At 52.3% G+C, this 21,720-nt stretch overlaps 1 protein-coding gene across 2 annotated transcripts in view; it reads left to right on the top strand.

The window, feature by feature from the left end:
- ADGRA2 (adhesion G protein-coupled receptor A2) overlaps positions 1-21,720 on the top strand; it is a 104,568-nt gene that overhangs the window by 61,399 nt on the left and 21,449 nt on the right. For both annotated transcript variants that reach the window (XM_073325421.2, XM_073325422.2), the window contains 2 exons: positions 18,675-18,746; positions 19,145-19,216. In XM_073325421.2, coding sequence (XP_073181522.2) covers positions 18,675-18,746; positions 19,145-19,216 — 144 coding nt within the window. The remainder of the gene's footprint in view (positions 1-18,674; positions 18,747-19,144; positions 19,217-21,720) is intronic.

The following is a 21,720-nucleotide window of genomic DNA, read 5'->3' as shown; positions in this document are numbered from 1 at the left end:
CGCATATTTGTAGACTCCCTCAAAAAATTCTAATAGATTGATGAGGTATGATGTCCTTTTACAAAAGACGTGTTGACTCTTCTCCAATGTATTGTGTTCATCTATGTCTGATAATTCTGTTCTTCACTGTAGTTTCAACCAGGTTCCCTGGTACTAACCTTAGGTTTTCTGGCCTGTAATTGCCAGGATCGCGAGTGGATCCTTTTTTAAAAATTGGCGTCACGTTAGCTATCCACCAGTCATCTGGTATTGAGGCTGATTTAAGTGATAGTTACATACCGCAGTTAGTATTTCTGCAATTTCATATTGAGTTCATATTTCATATTTGAGTTCTGCAATTTCATACCATCTGGTCCTGGTGACTTATTACTGTTTCATTTATCAGTTTGTTCCATAACCTCCTCTACTGACCCGTCAATCTGGGATAGCTCCTCAGATTTGTCACCTCAAAAGAATGGCTCATGGCTGAGAATCTCCCTCACATCCTCTGCAGTGAAGATCAATGCATATAATTCATTTAGCATCTCTGCAATGGCCTTGTGTTCCTTGAGTACTCATTTAGCACCTCCATCGCCCAGTGGCCTCACTAATTGTTTGACAGGATTCCTGGTTCTGATGTACTTAAAAGAAATTTTGCAGTTAGTTTTTGTGTCTTTTGCTAGTTGCTCTTCAAATTCTTCTTTGGCCTGCTAATTATATTTTTAGGCTTGACTTGCCAGAGTTTATGCTCCTTTCTATTTTTCTCAGCAGGATTTGACTTCGAATGTTTAAATTATGTCTTTTTGTCTCTAACTGCCTCTTTTACTCTGTTGTTGTGGTATTTTTTGGTCCTCTTACTGTTTTATTTTTTTTTATTTGGGGGTATACGTTTAGTATGAAGCGCTATTAAGGTGTTTTTAGAAAGTTTCCATGGAGCTTGCAGGCATTTCACTTTTGTGACTGTTCCTTTTAATTTCCGTTTAACTGGTCTCCTCATTTTTGTGTGGTTCACCTTTTTAAAGGTGAGTGCTACTATGGTGGGTTTCTGTGGTATTTTCTCCCCTACAAGGATGTTGAATTTAATTACACTATGGTTCCTAGTATCAGACTGTTTCAGCTGTATTCACCTATTGGCCCAGATCCTGTGGGCCACTTAGGACTAAACCAGGAATTGCCTCTCTCCTTGTGGGTTCCAGGACTAGCTGCTCCAAGAAGCCGTCGTTAATGGAGCCTAGAAATGTTCTCTCTGCCTCCCATCCTCTGGTGACACATTCACAGTCAGTATGGGGATATTGAAGTCCCCCATTATCTGTTTTTGTAGCCTCTCTGATCTCCCTGAGCATTTCACAATCACCTTACCATCCTGGTCAGGTGGTCGGTAGTATATTTCTACTGCTATATTCTTATTATTCAAGCCTGGAATTTCTATCTATAGAGATTCTGTGGTACAGTTTGATTCATTTAAGATTGTTGCTATATTTGACTCTATGCTTTCTTTCCCATCTAGTGCCCACTTCCCCACCAGCCTGACCTGCTCTGTCATTCCAGTATATTTTGTACCCTGGTATTACCATGTCCCGTGGATTATCCTCATTCCCCCAAGTGTCTGTGATGCCTGTTCTATCAATACCCTCATTTAATACCAGGCACTCAAGTTCCCCCATCTTAGTATTTAGACTTCTAGCATTTGTATACAAGCACTTACAAAATTTGTCAATATTTTGTTGTCTGTCTTTATGTGGTGTAATTGAATGAGACTCTTTTTCAACTGACTGGTTCTCTTCAGTTTCTGGCTGTACTTGATCAACATCTATCCTCTCCTCTTTATTAGGATCCCTTTTAAAAATATCCTCCCCTAAGGGATGTCTGTGTTCGAACCTTGTACTCCTCCGTACCTGTCGGCTTTCCCTCAGCCCTTAGTTTAAAAACTCGTCTATGACCTTGTTAATTTTACAAGCCAGGAATCTGGTTCCACTTTGGTTTAGGTGGAGCTCATCCTACCTGTATAGGCTCCTCCTTTCCCAAAAGGTTCCCCAGTTCCTAATAAACCTAACTCCCTCCTCTGAGCACCATTGTCCCATTCACTCATAGAGACAGTGCAGGTCTGCCTGTCTACGTGGCCCTGTGTGTGGAACTGGAAGTGGAGGATGCTACTGTGGAGGTCCTGGACTTGAATCTCTTTTGTTGTCATAGCTGCACTGAAGTGAATCAAGCTACCCCGTCCAAGTCGAACGTGCCAGTTTACCCCAGCTGGGTCTCCCTCCAGCTGGGTGAGCAGTTCTGCAGGAGGCATTCAGCCCTTTCCTTACCTTCCCCCAGCTCTCTCCGAATGCAGTTTAGAGCCCGGTTCCTGCTTTGTGTCATTAGCAGGATAATGCATTGTATTTTAAAAACCCCAAATGCCTGCCTGCATCCTTAGCATGCCCAGCAAGTCAGGAAGCCGGGGCTGAGTGGGATAAAGCCTGTGGTATTCGCTTCTGCTGCTTCCATTGTCGCTTGTTTATGTTAGTGGTGGAATGTTGGGTTAAAGTCCCAGGGACCCAGCTGTCCCAAGGGAACGCTGGATGAACTTGGAAGGGGCGCGGAATGGAGAGTTTATATTATCTCTGGCTGTTTACATTCAGGCTATGGAAGTCTTTGGTCTGTATCCAAGGAACTGTCCCGAAGCAGGGCGAGCACACTGCGATTTCTCCTTGCTTGAAAGGGATTCACTGAGAGTTCGCCCGTCCTGCTGAACTCCAGCTTCAGATGGTTTTCGCTGACTCGTAAAAAGTGTGCTCAAGGAGAGCCCCTGAGAGGGTTCTGCCCAAGGGAGTCTAGCAGGGGGGCCTTGAAGCTTAGGACTGCTCTCCCCTGGAACATCACCTGGATGTTCCTTATTGCAAGGGAGGGACGGAGACCCTTCTGCTTCACCAGTAGTTGCTGGGGAAGCCCTGCCCACCCTGAGCAGGGTATTTCGGGACTGCTCACTATGAGGGCCTTGCGCCTTGCTTAGCAGCAGCTGGTACTGGCTGTGCTCATGGGCAGGACATGGGACTGGACGCTTGCTGCGATGCCTCCAAAAAACGTGACAAGTCAGGCTGCTGGTGCTCTGAGACCACTGCCCGTTGTGCTGACCAGCATTGTCTCTCTGTTCCCTGTGCTTCCCCGTCTGCATGTGTCTTTCTGTTTTCTCTTCTCCTCTCCCCAGACTGGAAGCTCTGTGGGACAGGGACTCTTTGTTCTGTGTTTGTACAGGGCTAGTACAGTGGGATCCTGGCCCCTGACTGGGCACCCCAATGGAAGGGCAATACAATGATGATAGTAGTTGACGGCCCCTGGTCTGGCCCATCAATTTCTGTGACGCGTCTGGAATCACAAGGAATGCTGATGGCTAGATACATGTGCCTTCCCCCTTGCCGGCAGCCGGTGCTCTCCTGTGTGCTGTGAGAGAGGGATTCCCAGGCCAGCCAGGAGGGGGAAGCCTGCTCCTGGGAGGGTCCCAGCCCAGCTCCCCAATCCCAGGAGATGTGGATGGGCCGTAGGAGAGTCCAGGTTTCGGGCTGTGTTTCGGAATGTGGTTTTAGGGGGTGGGGTGGGGAGATGATCTAAGGGCAGGGCTGCTGAGCTCCCAGAGCCTGCACTGACGAACCTACCCGGCCTGCAGCCAGGTGAGCCGGAGCTGTTCCTTCAGCACCCCCTGTTCACCTGGATACAGTGTGCATTGGTGCCCTCTGCTTGGCCAAGGAGGGGTCTCTGGTCAGTGGTTTTGAAGTATATGTTTTTAGGGATGGTTGTAAATGATGCGACTCGCAGATACAGAGAAGCAGCAGTTCCCTGTGCAGGGACAATGAGTGAGGGGCATGCCGCCTGGATTCACTGTGAGGCACAAGGCTCCCAGATCTGGGTACCATCCTGCTTGCCATTTGCAGTTGTTCTCCCTTGGCCGCTGCCCTGCCCACGGCGGTCCCTGGCTGGCGGTGGTGGGAACGATGGCTCCTCTCTCCAGTGCAGTGCAGGGCCTCTGCACTCAGAGGCTGGGAATCCTAGCAGTTGGTGGCAGGAGAGGAAATGAGTTTTGAGTGAAGAGGTGCAAACAGGAGGCAGCGTCGACGCACACATCACTCGCTGTAACTCTTTGCCTCCCTGATAACATGCAGATGGCGGGTTTGGCATGCGGCACGTCTCCCCTAGCTCCACCATGCATGGGGGTTCAGAGAGCACTGGGAAGCCGTTCACACGCCATGTTGTTTCCCAAACCCAGCCAGAGCCCCAGTGAGAGATGAGCATTTTTCAGAAGGGAAAACTGCAGCGTATCGAAACAGAGGCTTCCAAGAGCAGGGCGCTGCTTGCGGGGCGCGGTCTGTGCCTTCATCTGTCCCTGCCTGCTGCACTGGGGACCAGGCTCTTGCTGGCAGAAGCCAAGGCCAGAGGGGTCCTGCCTAGTGCCGCACATGGCTGTGGAAGGTGGTTCCTTGGGTCACTCAGGCTCCCTTTGGGTTGAAGGCTGGTTGTGTTTGAAGGGTTGTGCCCTCTGGTCCCCGTCTGCTCCCCCACCACCAGCAGCCCCAGCCTGATTCATCTTGGGCATCTGCCTCCCTGTCACCTCCAGGCCCAGCCTGCTCCACCTTGGGCCTCTGCGTCTCTTCCTTCTGAGCTGCAGCCCTCCGCCCAGCCTGCTCCCCCTTGAAGTCCATGGTGAAAGTCCCATTGTAAATCCTCGATTACTGTGTGACCCACAAGGAAATAAAAATCCCAGTTGTTGGCTCAGCTGGAGATATTTTTCCTCTTCCGCTCTGTGCTGAACCAAGTGCCCACAACGTGGCATAAGGGGGCGCTTTGCCTGATCTGAAAACAAAGGTGACCCCTTTTGGGTCATTAATGCTCCCACCGCACTTGATTTAAAGAGGAGAGCTGTTGACTCTGATGTCCTGACCTTGATTCCAGCTCCCTGCAGACTCAGCTGGACTTGGTACTGTGGCTGAGATCAGTGTATTCATTTCCTGTCCTAAACTACTGCGTAATACTGCTGTGTGCTGTTAAAATGCCTTGTGTTCCACCCTAGAGACTTGAGCAGTGGGTGACAGGAGCCTTATGTACCAGTGTGCAATGAAAGAAGCCTGTGGAATTAGTAACGATTGCTGACCTGTAGCTAACTTTCCACCCCAGATCCAATAATATCATTAAGGAAATTTTAAAAGCAAAGAACCCTTCCCAGCTGGAAACCCTTCAAGCCAAGATCCCACTCTGAGATGAGCGTTTCTAGCGTTCTCAAGGGCTGGAACAGGGGATGTTTCAAAGGAAACCCTGCCTGACCCAGGCCTGTAACCTTGCAAAAGGTGACCGTATTACAGCTATTCTTTAGCTGCTGGTAGAGGACAGCTCTGATTCGCTTTCTCCCCCGGGGCCCAACCTGTCAGAGGGGAAAGGTGGAGATTGGCAGGAAAGCTACTGAACTGCACAGGCTGCTCGGAGCTCAGGAGTGCTACCGGTTCCACTTGGTTGTTTGCACCTAGTAAAGCCAGGCTGTAAAAAGGTCAGAACTTTGCTCTGTGCTCATCCAGACCATGTAAAAGTGAGCTGAAAGCCCAGGGAGGCTAAGAAAAGGTAGGGGCTTGGAGAGGGAGCAAATGCTCTGCGCCTATTAACCTGGGACTCATGAACTGGAGCGTTTGCTGACCGCACAGCCAGGCAACGAACTACGTTTGCGAGGCGTTTTTCCCCTTCCTGAAGTGCAGTTGTTCTGTTTGGATTGGACACCCAGCACTACGCTTAATGCCAGACGGAGTTGTCAGTAGATGAGTGTTAAATGGACGCAGGACAAAACTAGCAGGGAGCAGCAGCTGTTAAAAGAAGGGGGGGAGAGGAGACAGCTTTGAAGAGAGACCTGAAGGAAAACATGAGCTGAACGTACACTCCAGTCTGCGACTGTCCCTTCTGAAGCCGGGACGTGGGTCTGGTTAGGAATGGTGAGCAGGGGCAAGGGGATGCTGGGCTCCTGTTTCCCAGCCTGCCCAGTGAACTGTTGGAAGCCCAGGGGCGTGGAAGAGCCTGTTATGAGCTAAAGGGAGAATTCCCCTTTGTAGATCCATGTGAATTTCCATAGGGAATGTGCAGGGTTTCAAGGGCCCAAGGCTCTGCTGTGATGGATCACATCACTGGTCCATCTAGTCCAGTCTCCTTTCCCTACCAGTGGCTGTTGCCTGATGCTTCAGAGGAAGGTGAAAACCCACGTCTTGTGCTTAGCTAGTTCTTGCAATGCTGTGCACGATTGGGTGGAGTGTCGTTCCTTCTGACCTCCCTCTCCTCCATCCCTCCACCTCCTCTTTGGCCCAAGATTGATGGTCTTTCAGGCAATGAAGGGTTAATGAGCATTATGGGATTAGAGAGAGTTTGTTTCCTGTTCATTGGTGAGACTGGGTACCACTGACACCCGCTTGTTATGTGTGAAATGCACGAGGAGAAAATATAAATGGGGCCAACTGTGTGAGAGATGGGGACCCCCAGGCAAAGTGACAAGTGACAAAGTACACAGAGATGGTCAAGCCCAAAGCAGCTGCTTGGAGCCCTGATACGTAGCAGAATCCCACTGATCATTTCCTTTGTGCTTCCTCCATCTCCAGTAGCCTTCCCAGTGGAAAAGCCCTGTGGAATCAGCAGATTGACCTTGTCCAGATAGGTATGGGATGTGGCTTTATCTGCATTAACGCTGCTTTCCTTCTGGCATCTGTGATGAGCTTTTGAGCCTGTTCTTATTCAGTGTCATTTTGTCCCATTCTCTTCAAAAGCTCTCATAGTGAGAAACCTTCCTAGGTTGGTTTTCACCTGCCAAATGTAGGACTCTTTGCATATTCATTGGTTGGTAGGGCCACAGTCAGGGTAGCACGTGAATAATCCCGCTGACTTCAATGGGGCTAGCTGTGTGGTTAAAATTGAGTGTGTGCTTCGAGGCTTTGTGATGGCACCTTGCTGATGGGGAGCATTGGGTATGCTGGGCTTTTCCTGCTCAACCCACATGTTCATGTTCATGGAAGGTGCCAGGTTCCCAGCCCTGAAGGATGAAGGTTGTCCTCTTGTCCACAAAGCAGATGCAGCAGGGCAAACCTCCCCTACACACTGCTCTCTGCAGGAAGCCCTTCCTAGAGTGTGTGAGAGAGAGCTTCATCTCCATGGCCATCAAATCCTTGGTGTCTTGGCTGAAGTCGCCTTCTGCGTGGTCACTTGGTGCCAGCTGTGATGGTCTTGTCAAATGGGAGCTGGACTTGGGCCACTGGCTTGCTTTATTTAGGATGCCAAGGAACCATTGGGGGTAATTTCCAGATGAGTCAACTCAAGCCTAGGCAACAGGGTTAGATCCCCAGATAAACAGGCTGACTGCACACCCTTTCACCCAGCAGCCTGGTAGAAACAGCATATTCAGGCCTTATTTCCAGGGAACAGTGTATCATTTGATATTTTAGTTTGCTTCCGGTGCAGCGATCTCCTTTATGATTTGCTGCAATCTACATAGAATTGGCATGCTTAGCAGTGGTCAGTCAAGAGTTAATAAAAATCCTAGATCTCATGGTGCTGCTCCTCTTGACTCCAGCTTCCTCTGGAAAGAACTTGGGAAACCAAACATGGGTTATGTTGTTTTTGTTGGCAGGGCAGAGTGTGTGCAGAGATGAGGTCATCCTGTGATGCGTCATGAAATATTTTCATAATCTGAATTTTGGCCCATGATTCTTGGCCCTCTTCAGACCTGAGGAAGTAAGGTCCCTGGAAAGGAAGGGGGTCTGCAGTCTGCATGGAAAAGTCACTGTTTTTACATCTGTGTAGCTAGCGATTAAATTGCTGCCTACAATCCCAAGGGAACTGGGTTTGGCGGCCTTAGGACTACTGCCAGGGGCTAGCAATGTACATGGCAAAACCACCAAGCAATGCGTGGCTTGCGGGGTGCCCATTGCTTGGCGATACCTGGGAGTTAGCTGTTCTAGGAACTGCTGTGCAGAGGGGTGTGGGAAACTCGGGTGGAGAGTAAGACTGTGCTTTGGTTATCCCGAGCCTTTCATGCCGGGCTGCACAACTACTTACAAACGCAGGAACCCACCTAGGGAATAACGGATTATCAGGATTACTCAGCTCACCACTGACAGGCAGCCACCTCTGAGAGGGCACACTGTAACGGTATAGAAGAGGAAGCAAAGAACGGTGTCTGACTGAATCGGCAGAGGGAACTTAGGGCTGCCGAATGTTCTTACCGGCGTTGGAGGTTGGTCAGGGCACAGGGTCTTATGACCCAACTGTTGCTAAATAAACGTGCCACGGCGTCTTCAGTTACCCAAAGCAATCCAACCCTCCGTGTTATGTTTGCTAACGAGATATGGAGACTTTTGCCTGTTACAGGACTGCACTATATTGTGTGTATGTCAATAGTTAGTTAATAGACAAGGTGCCAGTAGATGGCACTCAGGAATACGTAGCGTAGTTGCTGGATTTTGTAGAACCCCTCACGCTTGTGTGCTGCAAATGGCTTGGCCTGTGCAGCTCTTTACATCGGGCCTTGCGATCCTCTCTGATTCTGATTCCGCTCAGGTCATCATAGTCATCAGGGGCGTGATTGAGAGCCCCTGTGTTAACTGAGTTCTTGGGTCTCTGGCCCTGCGAAATGGATGCCCCCATTATAAAAACGAAAATCACCATCAAAATTTGCTCTCCTGGAATCCGAAGCAAGATAGCTGCATTCCAGGCGGGACGTTTTTATGGTCTAACCAAAAAGTAAGCCTTGATGCTGTTTAAAACAACTAGACAATTGTCCTCAAGACTGTACAGAGCCCACCCAAGGCTCTGTCCTTGGGGAGAGGGGGCGGGGGGAAACGAGAGAGAGAGAGAGAGAGTGTGTGTGTGTGTGTGTGTGTGTGTGTGTGCCCTGATGGGAGACTCATTTTCTCTTGTAAGATGGGGCCATGGTCTGGGAAAAGCTGAGAAGCCCTGAATTAGGGGTGGGAAACTCGGGTGGAGAGTAAGACTGTGCCTTGATTATCCCATTGCGGTATTCGCACTGCCAGGCACACTGGCCCTCACGTGCTGACTGACTCGTATGAGCAGCTATACTGTGGGGGAGCTTTTCCCCCTTGTCACCACTCCGCCAGGAGCTCCCGCTCTGTCGCACGCGGGTGTACTCTGCTCCAGGTGAATGTTTCCACTTACACTAGAGAAGTTTCCTGTCGTGTGCTCGAGGCCAGAGAGTCAGGCGCAAGGAAGAGGGCACTTAGCACCTCTAACCAGTGCTCTTGAGGTCTGTCCTGACATACCACCTGCTTCACAACGGCACCCGTCTGCCCCCATAATACTGTGTGGTTGATCTCTAGACCCTCTGTGTCTGCTGCTTCTTACATCTGGCTTAGCAGCGGCTCTCTGTGTGGCCAGCAGCATTTGTTCTGTGCTAGGTGGTCACTGCGGCAGGAGTAGTTTGGGGCTGCAGTCCGAACTGCTTGTCTGTGACCAGATCTCCCCACCAGGGTGATAGGAGGTCCTGGCTGCTTTCACAAGGTGGTTCCTTTGAGTATCTTGTTGCATTAGGTCACGGCTTAAATCCAAAATGTGGTACTCCCAAAAGCCAAAACAAACTCAACCTTTCTGCTTCTGGGTCTATTTCCCAGCAATGCCCCCCAGAGATCCCCTTCCCCTTCTCTCTCTGCCTCAGCTTCCCTATCTGTAAAATGGGGGGAAATGACACCAAACGTTTCAAGGAGGCTCTGAGGCTGGCCTGGCACTTTGAGATCCTGGAGGGAAAATGCTAGAGAAGGGCAGATGGTGTGGTTTGTTCTCTTGCCCATCTAGATAAACTTAGGAGCGAAATAGATCCTGTTTGAAGTTTGAAAAAGTTTGATTAACTTTATCGTAAAACAAAACAACAAAAAAGGTCGCACTCGTCTCCTGCCCCATTCTCTACTTGAATGCAGCCACCTCTAGGGTGACACATGGCAGCCTGCGTAAGAGCCCACCACAACACCATCCGGTAATTGGACAGGCAGCGAAGAGGAAGAGGACAGGAATGTTGGAACTGCCTGTTAACACTCTGTAAACTCTTGGGGTGGACAGACTGTAAGCTGGCATTATGTCCCAGCGGGGGGCACTTCCCCATATCGTAGCCGGTTGATGAGAGGGGCAAGAGCACAGCCCAGGAGATTGCTGTATATGCAGAGGGGGTGGCCTCCGTTTGAGATCCCAGAAGAAAAAACAAGCAGCACGTCCACTCCCCCCTTAACTTTGCCCTCCCCAGCTCACAGCAGCTGAGAGCTTGGAAAAATGCTGCTTCCAGACCCGAGAGGTTAAAGGGAATTATCAGCCTGGGGAGGAAACAAAAGCCCTTCAGAGATGTCTGCTTTCTGCTCGCTTTGGCTGGAAGGGTTGGAGTCAGGGTCCCCCACCTCCACCCCTTCACATTTTAAGGGTTTATTTTATTTTGGTTTTTTTTTTTGTTTTTGAAGTAGGAAAAAAACCTACTGATAAAATCTGGATTTTATTCCTTCTTCCGAGTGCTTCAGCTCCTTAAACAGTTCCCCAGCAGCCCTGGCCGGATGTGCTGAGACGGCGCTGCACCATAAATTCAGCTTGCCGAGCTTTGGTAAAGGAGCCATTTCCTCGTGGCATTTGGGATCGCCCTTTCTCCTGGCCGCAGCCCTTCCCTCCCTTACTTCTCTTTTGGCTCTGTCTACACAGCTGAAGTTGTGCACAGGTTAGCCGACCGGAGCTAGCTGGAATCCAGCTACTGCAGGTAACAGGACTAGTGAAGACAGTGCAGCGTGGGCTTCAGAGGCAGCTAGAGGGCAGAGTCCATACTCAGGGTCCGAGCTGGGCTTATATTACCAGCTCTGTGCTGTCTTTAAGGCCAGCTGCATGTGTGTTTGATTTCCCCTCTCAGTAAAAGCTGGTTATTAATGAGGAAGACGGCTTTGTAGTTACTTGGGTGGCACTGGAAAGAGAAATTGACAGGGACATTTACTGATCGTAATTTAATCTTTCCATGCCTGTGTCTGAGGGTGTGTGTGTGGGGGGGGGGGGGGTTGCCCTCTTCACTGCTGTATGCGTATCCCTCAGTCTTCGACTTTGGCGCAAGCCTGCTATTGCTCTGCAGCTGTGATTAGATACATGCTACAATCAAGCTAATAAACCGAATGAGTTTCCTCCAAGCTTGGCGAAGAACAAAGGCCTTTTGAGAGCGTGTTGACAATGGCTGTGTGCTGTTATCACATGCCTCTGGTGCCTGGGATAAGGCATCTCCAGAAACAACTTGGCCCATAGGCAGGAATTTTCTGTTGTAGTCTTTGCGAATCTTCTGCCTTTTCCCTCTCCAGAGCTAGTGCCTAAGAAATAGATTTATCCAGCAGGCAGGAGAATATCACAGAGTGGCTTCACACTTCAGGCTGTGACACGATTTGCCTTTTAACGGGACCTTTGCAGCCTGCTTGTTCTGAATATTTGTGGGACAAAAAGCACTTTGCCTACATGGCTCGCTCACCCACAGGTTACGGGCTGGACGTGAGGATGGCTGCGTGAGGCTCTCTGGCCTGCATTAGGCAGGAGGTCAGACTAGATGATACAAATGGTCCCTTTTGGCCTTAAAATCTGTGTGTGTCTGTAGATACTGTGAACGATGCACCCTCTAAAATGAGCCCCCGATTAATTTGTAGGCCAGTTGTTCGATGCTCCATGTAATATGACATCTAATTCCAGAGACCCTGCAAAAGAGTGTTTCCTTCTCCCCTTGGTGGTTGTGCTGACCCTGCTCAGTGGAGCTGGGGAGTTGCTAGGTACATTGGGTCTAGGTCAGCTCAAGTCAAATCCTGACCCTGTGCTCCAAAGGTGTGAATCTGCCCTAGGCAGGAGCTTGTGTTTACTGGGTAACTCACCCTATGTATGTACGTATGTCACTGTAATAGCACGTGGTGCTAAACAGACTGTGCCCAGCACAGGTTCCCTTCCCAGCAGAGCTTGCAGTCAAGGGGCCTGCTCCTTCTAAACCCCTACTGACTCCATCTGGAGCAAGGCCAGCCCTGATACCCCACTGCTGACTTGGTGGTTCCCCTGCGATTGCCTTGCCTCTCCCAGGATTGGGCCTATTTGGAGAGATCCTCTTGAAACTAGAGAGAGCTGCAGGTACCAGAGCCCTCCCAGAACCAGACACTCACTGCACTATGCCTGCAAGATGGAAGCCGCACTGGGAATACCCCTGTTCCCTCCCTCACTGACTGTCCTGGGGTCTGAGGCTCCTACGGGGAAACCAGCAGGAGAGACCAGGTGTGGTAGAGGGGTATGAGCCCCGAAGCACAATGTATTCCCTGGTTACGCAGCATAGGTTGAGCAAGGCACAGGGCCCTCAACACTGGCTCCTTTGTTAGCTGCTTCCTTTGCTTTGACTTGTTCCTTATCTCACTGCAATTAAATAAAACCCTTTTCTTGGCTCCCCACAGTTGAAACCACAGAACTCATCCAGCCTCATTACTAAGAGGCTCCTCTTGTCTCGGTTCCTCAGGGCATTTCTATTGGTTTATTAGTTTTATGGACTTGGGTCTCTCTCTTTTATTTTTTTGAAATGATTGCCAAGGCCAGTGGTTATTCCGGTTCCAGCAGTGGAGGGAGGTTGCAGGACAAGAAGCACGTTCCATCTGCAGAGGAAGAGCTCAGCTGCGGGGAAAGGCAGAACCAGGATGTGCTCTGGCACTGTGCATACAGGGAGGAGCGGGATCGTGTCCAGGGTGACTTGGGCCCTCAGATCTCACTACACTCACATTTCTTGGCTCCAGAGGGATGATGACTAGTGGCCCGGGTGAGAGAGATTTCACCTTCTGGCTGTGGTACAAAGAAGCCAGAGTCCTAGTAACCATAGATTCATCGAGTTGCAGCCTGACCTCCTGTATGTCACAGGCCATTAAATTCCACCCAGGCAGTTACCCCTGTATTGAGTCCAGTAAGTTGTGTTTGGCTGAAGCAGATCTCCAGAAAGGCAGCCAGTCTTGGTTTGATGAGATCAAGAGAGAGAGAATCCACCACTTCCAATGGCTAATCAACCTCACTGTTAAAAAATGTGTGCCTAATTTCTCATATAAATTTGTCTGGCTTCAGCGTCCTGCCATTGGGTCTTGTTGTTCCTCTTTCTGCTAGATCAAAGAGCTCTTTGTAGTCAGGATTTTTTCCTTATGAAGGTGCTTGGACACTGAAGTCAAGTCACCTCTCCGTCTTCTCCATTTTCTCCAGCCCTCGACTCGTTTGTGTGGCTCTTGGCTGCACTCTCTCCAATTTTCAGCATCTTTTTAAAAACGTGGGCACGAGACCTGGGCACCATATTGGTCTCACCACCGCCGTGTGCAGAGGTAAAATCACTTCCCTGCTCACCGCGCCCTTCTTTTTATACATCCAAGGATCGCACAAGCCCTGTTAGCCGCGGCATCGGGCTGGTTGCTCACACTCAGTTGCTTGTCCATGGTGACCCCTGGAGCCTTGGTAGGAGGGTGTTGAGTGAAGGGATGACACAATGTCCAGCATGCTAATGAAGAGCATCAATCAATCAATCAAAATAGAAATGGCCAGCAGAACAGAGACGGTGACTTGGGAGAAATGCTGGGACGGTGCCCCGGGCGTTCAAGAGAGATGAGAGATGGTGCCCCGGGCGTTCAAGTGCCCCATGACAGGGGACTGGCTCCTGGCAGTGTTTAGCTCAGTTCCGATCGCGCTTTACGGAACTCTTCTTTTAACTTTCTCTTCCTTTCCTCGGCCAAGGAACCGGTGTTTGTGAAAGACGATTGCAGCTGGAGACTGACGCTGGCGATTCATCACTGTCAGTGCCCCCGGACGAGGAGATTATTATTTACTTACCTGTACGGCAGAGCACCAAGAGGCCCAACTGGGATTGGGGCTGGAGATGTGAGGCATTGTCCATGCAGCCCTTGCCCCAAAGAGCCTATCATCTGCAGAGAAAAGACAGGCAGAGAGTGGGAGGGGAGCCAGAGGCACCGAGAAGGGAAGTAACTTGGCCAAGGTCACCCAGCAGATCAGTGGCAGAGCTGGGAACACAGCCCAGGTCTCCTGAGTCCCCATTCAGTGCCCTACGCTCTGGACCCTCACTGCCTGGGACATGGAAAGGGTCTGTCTGCTGACCCCAAAGATGGGCTGGGTGCTCGGTCAGAGTGAGGGGCAGGAGATGCTTTGAGGCACTGCCTGCACCACGGGGAATTCCTAGGGGGCAGGAGGGGCACAGGGTCTGGTCCCAGTAGTACAGCGTGGAGAGAGGTACACATTTCTCAGTGCATGCTGGGAGGAGGTGACCGTGTCTCTGAAGCAGCGGCATTGGGGCCAGACCAGGGGATTTTCCCAGCCCGTCCGCGGTGCTAGGTGGGATGCACCAGATGCGTCATTAGCACAGCTCCAGAGCCATCCTGGCTGAAGAACTTCCCAGCCTCTCCAGAGGGCCGAATGATGCTGCTGAGGGAGTTGTGCAGAGTTTCTTTTGGCTGCTCTTTGCCGGGCAGCCAGTGGCAGCAGGCAGGGTGTCCGATTTCCCTCCCCTTGCTGGGAAGAGCGTGTCTGTGCTGGCCCTGGGTCAGGGGGGCTCGCAGTCCAGTTTACTCGAGTGAATTCTCCAGGCATGAGGTTGGTTGTAATGGGAATAAAGCGTCGTTTTCTCTCTGGCTGTCTCCCCAGGCCGGAGAGCAGAGATGTCTCCACTCAGGGGCCCGCCAGGCAAAGTCTGGAGGCAGAGGGATGTTTGTAAGCTGAGGTGGGCAGAAGTTTAATGGAAGAGGCAGTAAAATGGAAACTGGTTCAACCCGTTAAAGCTAAACTACTTGGGCAGGTTTGGGTTCTGGGGACCAACAAAATGCATGTCCCGTGTCCGCATGGTCCATGGGGGTAAGCAGCAGGGTCTCTTCCTCTGCAACAGGGTAGCTGCTTCAAACTGGAGTCTCCTCAAGGAATTTCTCCCCTCTCCAGCCTGGTGGCAGTAACAAGAGACTCATGAGTCTCTATCGTGCCCTCCATCTCAAAACAAGCTACGGAAACTGCGTCACTGGCATGCAGCTGCTTCTTGGGTGGAACACAGCCACTGATATAACAACACACAAGCCAGGCATTAGCACAGGACGGGAGGGGAAGAAGGATCCCGTATCCAGCTGACACTGCAGAAGAAGTTCCATAGGTAGGATAGAATTACCCGAATTGGTGGCTTGGCCAGAGCTCTGGATTCGGGGGCGGGGGGGCAAAGCTGTGCGGAATGTTTCCGATGCACCGTTTGGGCCTCGAGACTTGGGGTCGTTAGAGGGCTGCCGGGGAGGGGAGAGGGAGCAGAGAGACTGCAGGATTCTCATGGGACATAAATTATGCAATTATAAGAAATGTGATCCGTCCGGTAAGGTTACTCTGAGAGGGCTCAGGGCAGGAAATGGGACCCCTGGTGCAGAAGGGACAGCCCCCTTTCCCTGCAACTGTGGCAAACAGATTTGGTACAAATAGGTGGTCGACAGCTTCATGTTACTGAAGGCCCCAGGCCCATCTCACTACGAGGGCAGTGGGGAGTGTCTGTGGGGCATAGCACGGCTCTGAATGCTGGGGTATGGAGCTAGCCTGGTAGTGTTCTCCAGGTGGCATATGGAAGGCCCCAGTTTCAGAGCACAGGGGATTAAGCTGTTTCCTTCTGTTGACATTCCCTGGCTCAGAAAGACATTCCCTTCTTCGAGCCCATGTGTGCGTGGGGAGCACGCTAGAGAAGGCTCCCTGGTGGGAAGGAGGCGGCGAAGGGCTGTGACGTTGGGCAAGTCACTTATGGCCTGTTTTTCTACTCTGTTCAGTATGTTGAGTGCTGAGTTCTTTTGAAAATATGGACGTGAGAATCACAGCAGGAGCGGTGGGGTGCTGGGTAGTTTTGAAACTCTGGCCTAGACTTGAGGCTGAGACCTTCTCCGGCCTTAATTGCCCCGCGCCTTAGTTTCCCACTTTGTAGACAGGAAGTAGTGATACTTGCCCAGTTTTGAGTAAAGCACTTTCTAGCTAAGTGTTGTTACTGAGTACCCCTAGTGCAAGCACATAGCAGTTTTTAAAAGGATCATTTAAAGGACTATTAAAATTATACTTGTATGCAGCGTGCTCACGCATACATATGTCCATATGAACCAATGTTAAATGGTGCCAGTGACAAAAGACTCGTAGCCAGTTTCTGGCCATATCGAGCTAGGCAGGCACATCTTCAGCAGCAGCTGGCCTGCTGTGGGATTCAGCCCATAGACTCTTAGCTGAGACATTGCTGGCGTTGTCCAGGAGGGGCCTTGCACAAAAATGCAGGTGGGTTTTCCCAGGGTGGCTTTACCTTTGCTGTCCTCTTTAGCGCCATGCAGATGGAGCAGGCCGTGCTGCAGCCAACCCACCAGACGCACATTGGGTGGGCTGGAGTGTGCGTCTCTCTCATGTAGTTGTCTAAGCAGAGAGCAGGGAGGAGAAGCAGTCGTTTCTGAGCAGGGAGGGGCCTAGGGCTAGAAAGCAAAGAGAAATCTAAAATCCAAGGGTTCTTAACAGGCTGCAGAACCATAACCGACCCCGGGCAGCTCCAAGGACTCTTTGAAGCAGAGTTTAATGGGAAAGCAACCTCTGGGGCTTAGGCATCTGACCCAAGCATCACCTCCCCTATCCAATGTCTGCCTCTGCCAGGCTGGGTTCCTGGGGGATGGCCTACGGGTAATAAATCAGTCCCCATGTGTAAAAGCAAAGGGGGGTGAATTGTTGATCTGCAGATACAGGCAGAGACTTGGATTGTTGCCAGCCTCATGGAAAGGAATATGCTGAAACTCCATGGTGGCTGCACTGCTGATTCAATCTGACATTGTTAGAGAAAGACCCACCCTGAGCCCACCAAACCCTAGGTGTGCTTGGATCTGGATCCAGCCTTGCTCCTCCAACTTATCTCCCCAGTCATGGGAATGTCCCTGAATGGGGCATGCTGGTTCTGCTCCAGGATTGTGGAGGGTGCCTCCCGCGTCCAGGAGGAAGGGTGCCATCCTCTGTGGGATCCTATACAGTCCTGACATCACTTCCATGACAGCACCCTGGCCATGTTTTGCTGCTCCTGGCTCTTGGGGTTTCTCAGTCACTCAGCGGAGTAGGACAAGCAGCGTGGAATGGAGCCCCATGGGCTCCCGGCGACACCGCGCGCTGGCTCTGGGGACGTGGCGAACCGTCAGCTCGTCCTGGGATGCACGTTCCGCCACCTGTCTGGAAGGACGCCCTGGACTGTTGAACACATGGGGACACCGAACACGCACACGTGGCAAGCTCAGCCAATGAGGGGCTGCTGGGCAGACCCTTGTCCGCTGCCAAGTCTGCGAGCGCTCGTGAGCACAGAGCGAGGCCTGGCATCTTCCCCTCCTTCCAACCAGCCGCCCAGCAGGGAGCTGTAACACTTTCCAGCCTCGCTCCCTGTTCCCTTCTGAGAGATAATTAGAGAGAGATTGAACTGAAGGCTGCTAATGAGGTTCCTGCCCAGCATGTCTCAGCCCTGGCAACTCCTGGCTCTGATAGGCTGGGGAATCTAAACCCGCAGCAGGGACAACAATAGGGTCCCTTTCTGCTGCCCCAGCCATGCAGGATCTCAAAGCACTTTGCAAACCCCGCGTTAAGCCTCGCACTTCCTGGCCCTTCTCCCCGTGTGGCTGTGTCCCCAAGAGGTTTATGCGCCTTGCCAGGCCGGTGCCCATGCTGCTGTAGTTTGGGGCAGTTTGCTGTCGAGGCCCCAACTTACAGTGTTCGCTCGCAGCTGCCCGCTGCTGGTGGGAAGGCGGTAGGTGTTCTGCTGCACCCGGGAGGCTGCCTGTGAATGGCTTGCAGGCTCCTAGTGCGGTGCAGTGGAGCCGCGAGGGTCCTGATGCCCACGCTGGAGAATGGGGCTGGCTGTAGAAAGAGGCACCAGAGGAGTCCAGGTTATTTCAACCCTGTTGACTCTCTCAGACCTGCCCATCCTACATGGCGCGGGATCCACCTGGGCCAGGATTTCTTCTTCCCCCGCCTGGGAGGAATGTCCTTGCCAACTCCTCCCTTCCAGCCTGGCCACTTGCTGGTCGAGATACGAGATACGTGCTTGGCTGCTGGGAGTGGCAAGGGGCCTCCCCAGTGCTGCCCTCGTTCCGGACAGTCATGGGACCGCAGTGCAGAGCGGTGGGATTCGAACATTCCCATCGGGGGCTGGTGGCGGCCCCAGTGTGAATCGGGTGAAGGGGGTGCCAGTCCAGTTCCTAGTGGACAGGTGCCCGCCTCACAAGAGGTGCCAGCACGCAGGGCACTGATGTCCCAGCCCCATTTTTCAGCAGCCTGGGGCATCTCTGGAAGTTCTTTTCCCATCACAGAGCAGGTGAATGGATGAAGCCATTGCTGGCGTCAGTGCATCATTCCACTCCCCTTGGGCAAGTGGAGGATGAGGAGAAGGCCCCTCCAGGCAGCCCGGCCTTGGTCCGTGGCACAGGCTAGGCGTACCGGGTGTTTGCCAGTTGGTGCCGTGGCTGCCTGTCCCAGGGACCTTCCAGGGCTGTTTGCACCCAGTCTGGGCTCCCCTGAGCTGGGTCAACACCACAACACCACGTGTGGGGAGTGATCTGCCAGGAGCACTGTTCTAGGCTGCTCTGCCTTCCACTAGGATACGGAGCCTCCTGCCAGCCACTGGCTTCCTTTCTATTTATTTTCTCTCTCTCTTTCTCCAGGGACCTCAAGAACAACTTGATCAGCACGATCCAGCCCGGCGCATTCCTTGGCCTCTCGGAGCTGAAGCGCCTGTAAGTGGCCCTGGGCCCCTTGCTCGCTATTCTGGGAGAGTCGAGCCTGCCGCGCCCCTCCGTCCGCAGCAGCGCTGGCTCGTGGGCGGGGGCCAATGCACAGACCAGACCCCATCCAGGCAGAGTCCCCTCTCGGCGCCCCCAACCTGGGCTTTGAAACAGCCTGACTCCGGGAGCTACCTGTCCTGCGGCTTCGCCCCAGACACCAGGCAGGTGCTGAGCTCCTGCGGCAGGGCTAGGCGCGCTCTGAGTCCTGAATCCTGCCAGTCGATTCATTTCTCCAGCACTGCTCCCTGCAGCACCAGAGGCTCCCCGCAGCAAGGCACAGCCGGCTGCCCCAGTGCGGGGCTGTCTTCCAGCGCTCACGCCGCTCTTACGTCCCCTCTGCTTGTTTCCAGAGACCTCTCCAACAACCGCATCGGCTGCCTCAGTGCCAGCGTCTTCCAGGGACTCGCCAGCCTCCTCCGGCTGTAAGTACCCGGGGGGGGCCCGTGGGAGGGGCTCCCTGGAGGACAGAGGCTGGCCAGGGGCTTTTGGCTGTTGCGGAGCAGGATCCCCATGCTTGCCCTGCCGCTCTCGCCCTCGTTCCCCTTCCCACCTGGCAGCAGGACCCTACTCCCTCCTCTCTGCTAGCAAGGGATGGAGCAAAGTCTAGCCTCTCCTGCCACCCCATCTCGCTACCACCCGCCCTTAGCATGGGACAGCCAAGCCTCCACCAGCCAGAGCTTAGCAATAGACACACTCCAGCGCCCAAGTCCCCTGAGCGTCTCCCAGCCATGTCCAGCCCCTGTTCCACTGGGCACTCACCAAATTACCAGCCCTGCTGTTCCCACCTTATCAGTTACACCCGAGACTACAGCTCTGCTTCACACTCAGCACTTAGATTTGTTTACAGAAGGAGCCAGTACAAGTTTATTTAACGAGGAGCAGAGATGCCAGTGATAGCAAGCCGAGATGTTGGAAACAAAGGGTTACATATACACTAGACTCATGACATGCCTGCGAGAGCCTCAACTTAACTGATAGAATGTTGTTATGCCAGAAGAGGAAACGCTCACTCAACATCCTTCCAGCGTATAACAGCCAGACTTGGCTAGAATCTTCTGTTTGTGAAGCAAGCCCACTGCTTACTTCCTGGGTGACATTACCAGGGTGTCCCTGTGCAACCCCAGAGAGATCAAAACAACCCTTTGATCTTTGTTCAGGAATCGGACGCCCTCCCAAGGTTCCTTCCTGTAGATTGTGCGAGCTCCCATTGGTTTCTGAATTGCGATTAGCTGGTGGCTCAGGAGGCAGAGAGGGGTCCATTGGGAAGTATACTGTGCTCGATTTGCATCTGACAGATAAGCACCTCCTGCTTGTTAGGAAGGAACAGCTGTCACCTCCGGTGCCCAGCTTTAACTCACAGACCTTACGAACGTCATTTCCAGGATAGGTCCGTAACTGCGTAACTGTTAGCGTCCCCTTATCCTTTTGCCAGGGCTGTGGTGGCCAGTGTGTTACTGGCTCTCTCTAGAGACCTCACATGCCCCCTTCAATGAATTATTGTGCGTATAACTGACCCGGGGATCCCTATAAAACTCTGTGCACCCTCTATGCCCTCTGCCAGATGGCATCAAGGGGGTCACAGGGATACACGCCCACCCAGGGTGCTGTCATCTCTGATCTTCAGCCTCTTGGATTAGACACATGGGCGAGAGTCTAGATTGTGGGGAAGAAAGGAGGAGAGACCCTGCCCCTCAGCCAGACCCCACGGGCTGCTCCCAGCCTCCCCCTCAGCCTGCCCAGCTGGCTGACTGCACAGTGGCTCCATTTCTCTGTGGGTCGCAAGCACAGCATGACTTAGCTCCTGGGGGCGGACACTTCAGAGCAGCTCCTGCTGGAGATTGTGTGTGACGATGGCTGAATGGTCTGTCTGCCAGGCGAAGGTAGCGCTCAGCACGGAGCTCATTAAAGGCCCTTGCTGCTCAGCCTGTCGTGTGGGCTCCTCTGTCCCCACCTGTGTGGGGAGCTCATTAAGTGCTGCTTGGCGATTGTGTGCATTCTTGATCAAAGTGAGCTTTAAAACCCCAAGACATAGTGGCAAACGGGGCCAGGCCTCTTGTTTTCGCTTTTCTCCATAAAACCAGGCCAGGGGAGGGGGTGGAGAGTGGGGCTAAGCCAGAGAACAAAAGCTGAGAGGGACTGAAGTGGCTGGAGAGATTCTGGGGGGAATTAGATTAAAGCAAAAAAGCAAACGTTTGCCCTGAGTTTTCAGTGTATATCTCTGTATAATCCATGATGTGAGGGTGTGGAGAGAGTTCGTAAAGCGAGAGGGAGTAAGTGAGCCCCAAGACTCCTGGGTTCTCGTCCCAGCACTTGGGGAAAGTATTGCCTTGTCACTAAAGCTGGGGACTGGGCGTCAAGACTTCTGGCCTTACATTTTCCAAAGTGACTAGTGGTTTTGGGCCCCCAAAATCGAGACCTAAAGGGCCCTGATTTTCAGAGGGCAGATACTCAGCACTTCCTGCATGTCATCGGGCCCCCAGAACACTTGTGGTGAGATAGGCCCTTGGCTTCTATTTCTGGGCCTGCCACAGACTGTGTCCCTGCTCTGTGCCTCAGTTTCCCATCTGTAACATGGGGTAATGGTGGTCGCCCCCTCACAGAGGGAGTTGTGAGGTGAGGCTGAATGGGCTCCATACAGGGTGAGCTGGGGCGAATTCTTTGGCCTGAGATACACAGGAGATGATCTATGGAGTCCTTCTGGCAGGGTGTTTATTGTTACTTGTGTCTGGTAGCCCCACAATGGGCCACGTGCTATATGAGCACAGAGCTCCCCGTCCCTCTCTCTCTAAGGTCCCAGTTCAGCAGTCTTAGCAGATGAGGCGAAAGCTGTCACCTGCTCCCTGGAGCCAGGAGCTTTCCCGCCCCAGGGGGGCCCGAGGCAGAAGCGTTGGGAGAGCAGGTTCTGCAGTGTCTGGAAATGCCCGTT

Source organism: Lepidochelys kempii, chromosome 26, assembly GCF_965140285.1.
Source record: "Lepidochelys kempii isolate rLepKem1 chromosome 26, rLepKem1.hap1, whole genome shotgun sequence".
In the NCBI taxonomy this organism is placed as follows: Eukaryota; Metazoa; Chordata; order Testudines; family Cheloniidae; genus Lepidochelys; species Lepidochelys kempii.
Note: the sequence above shows the minus strand (reverse complement) of the source record. Positions and strands in the feature narration are given on the sequence as shown.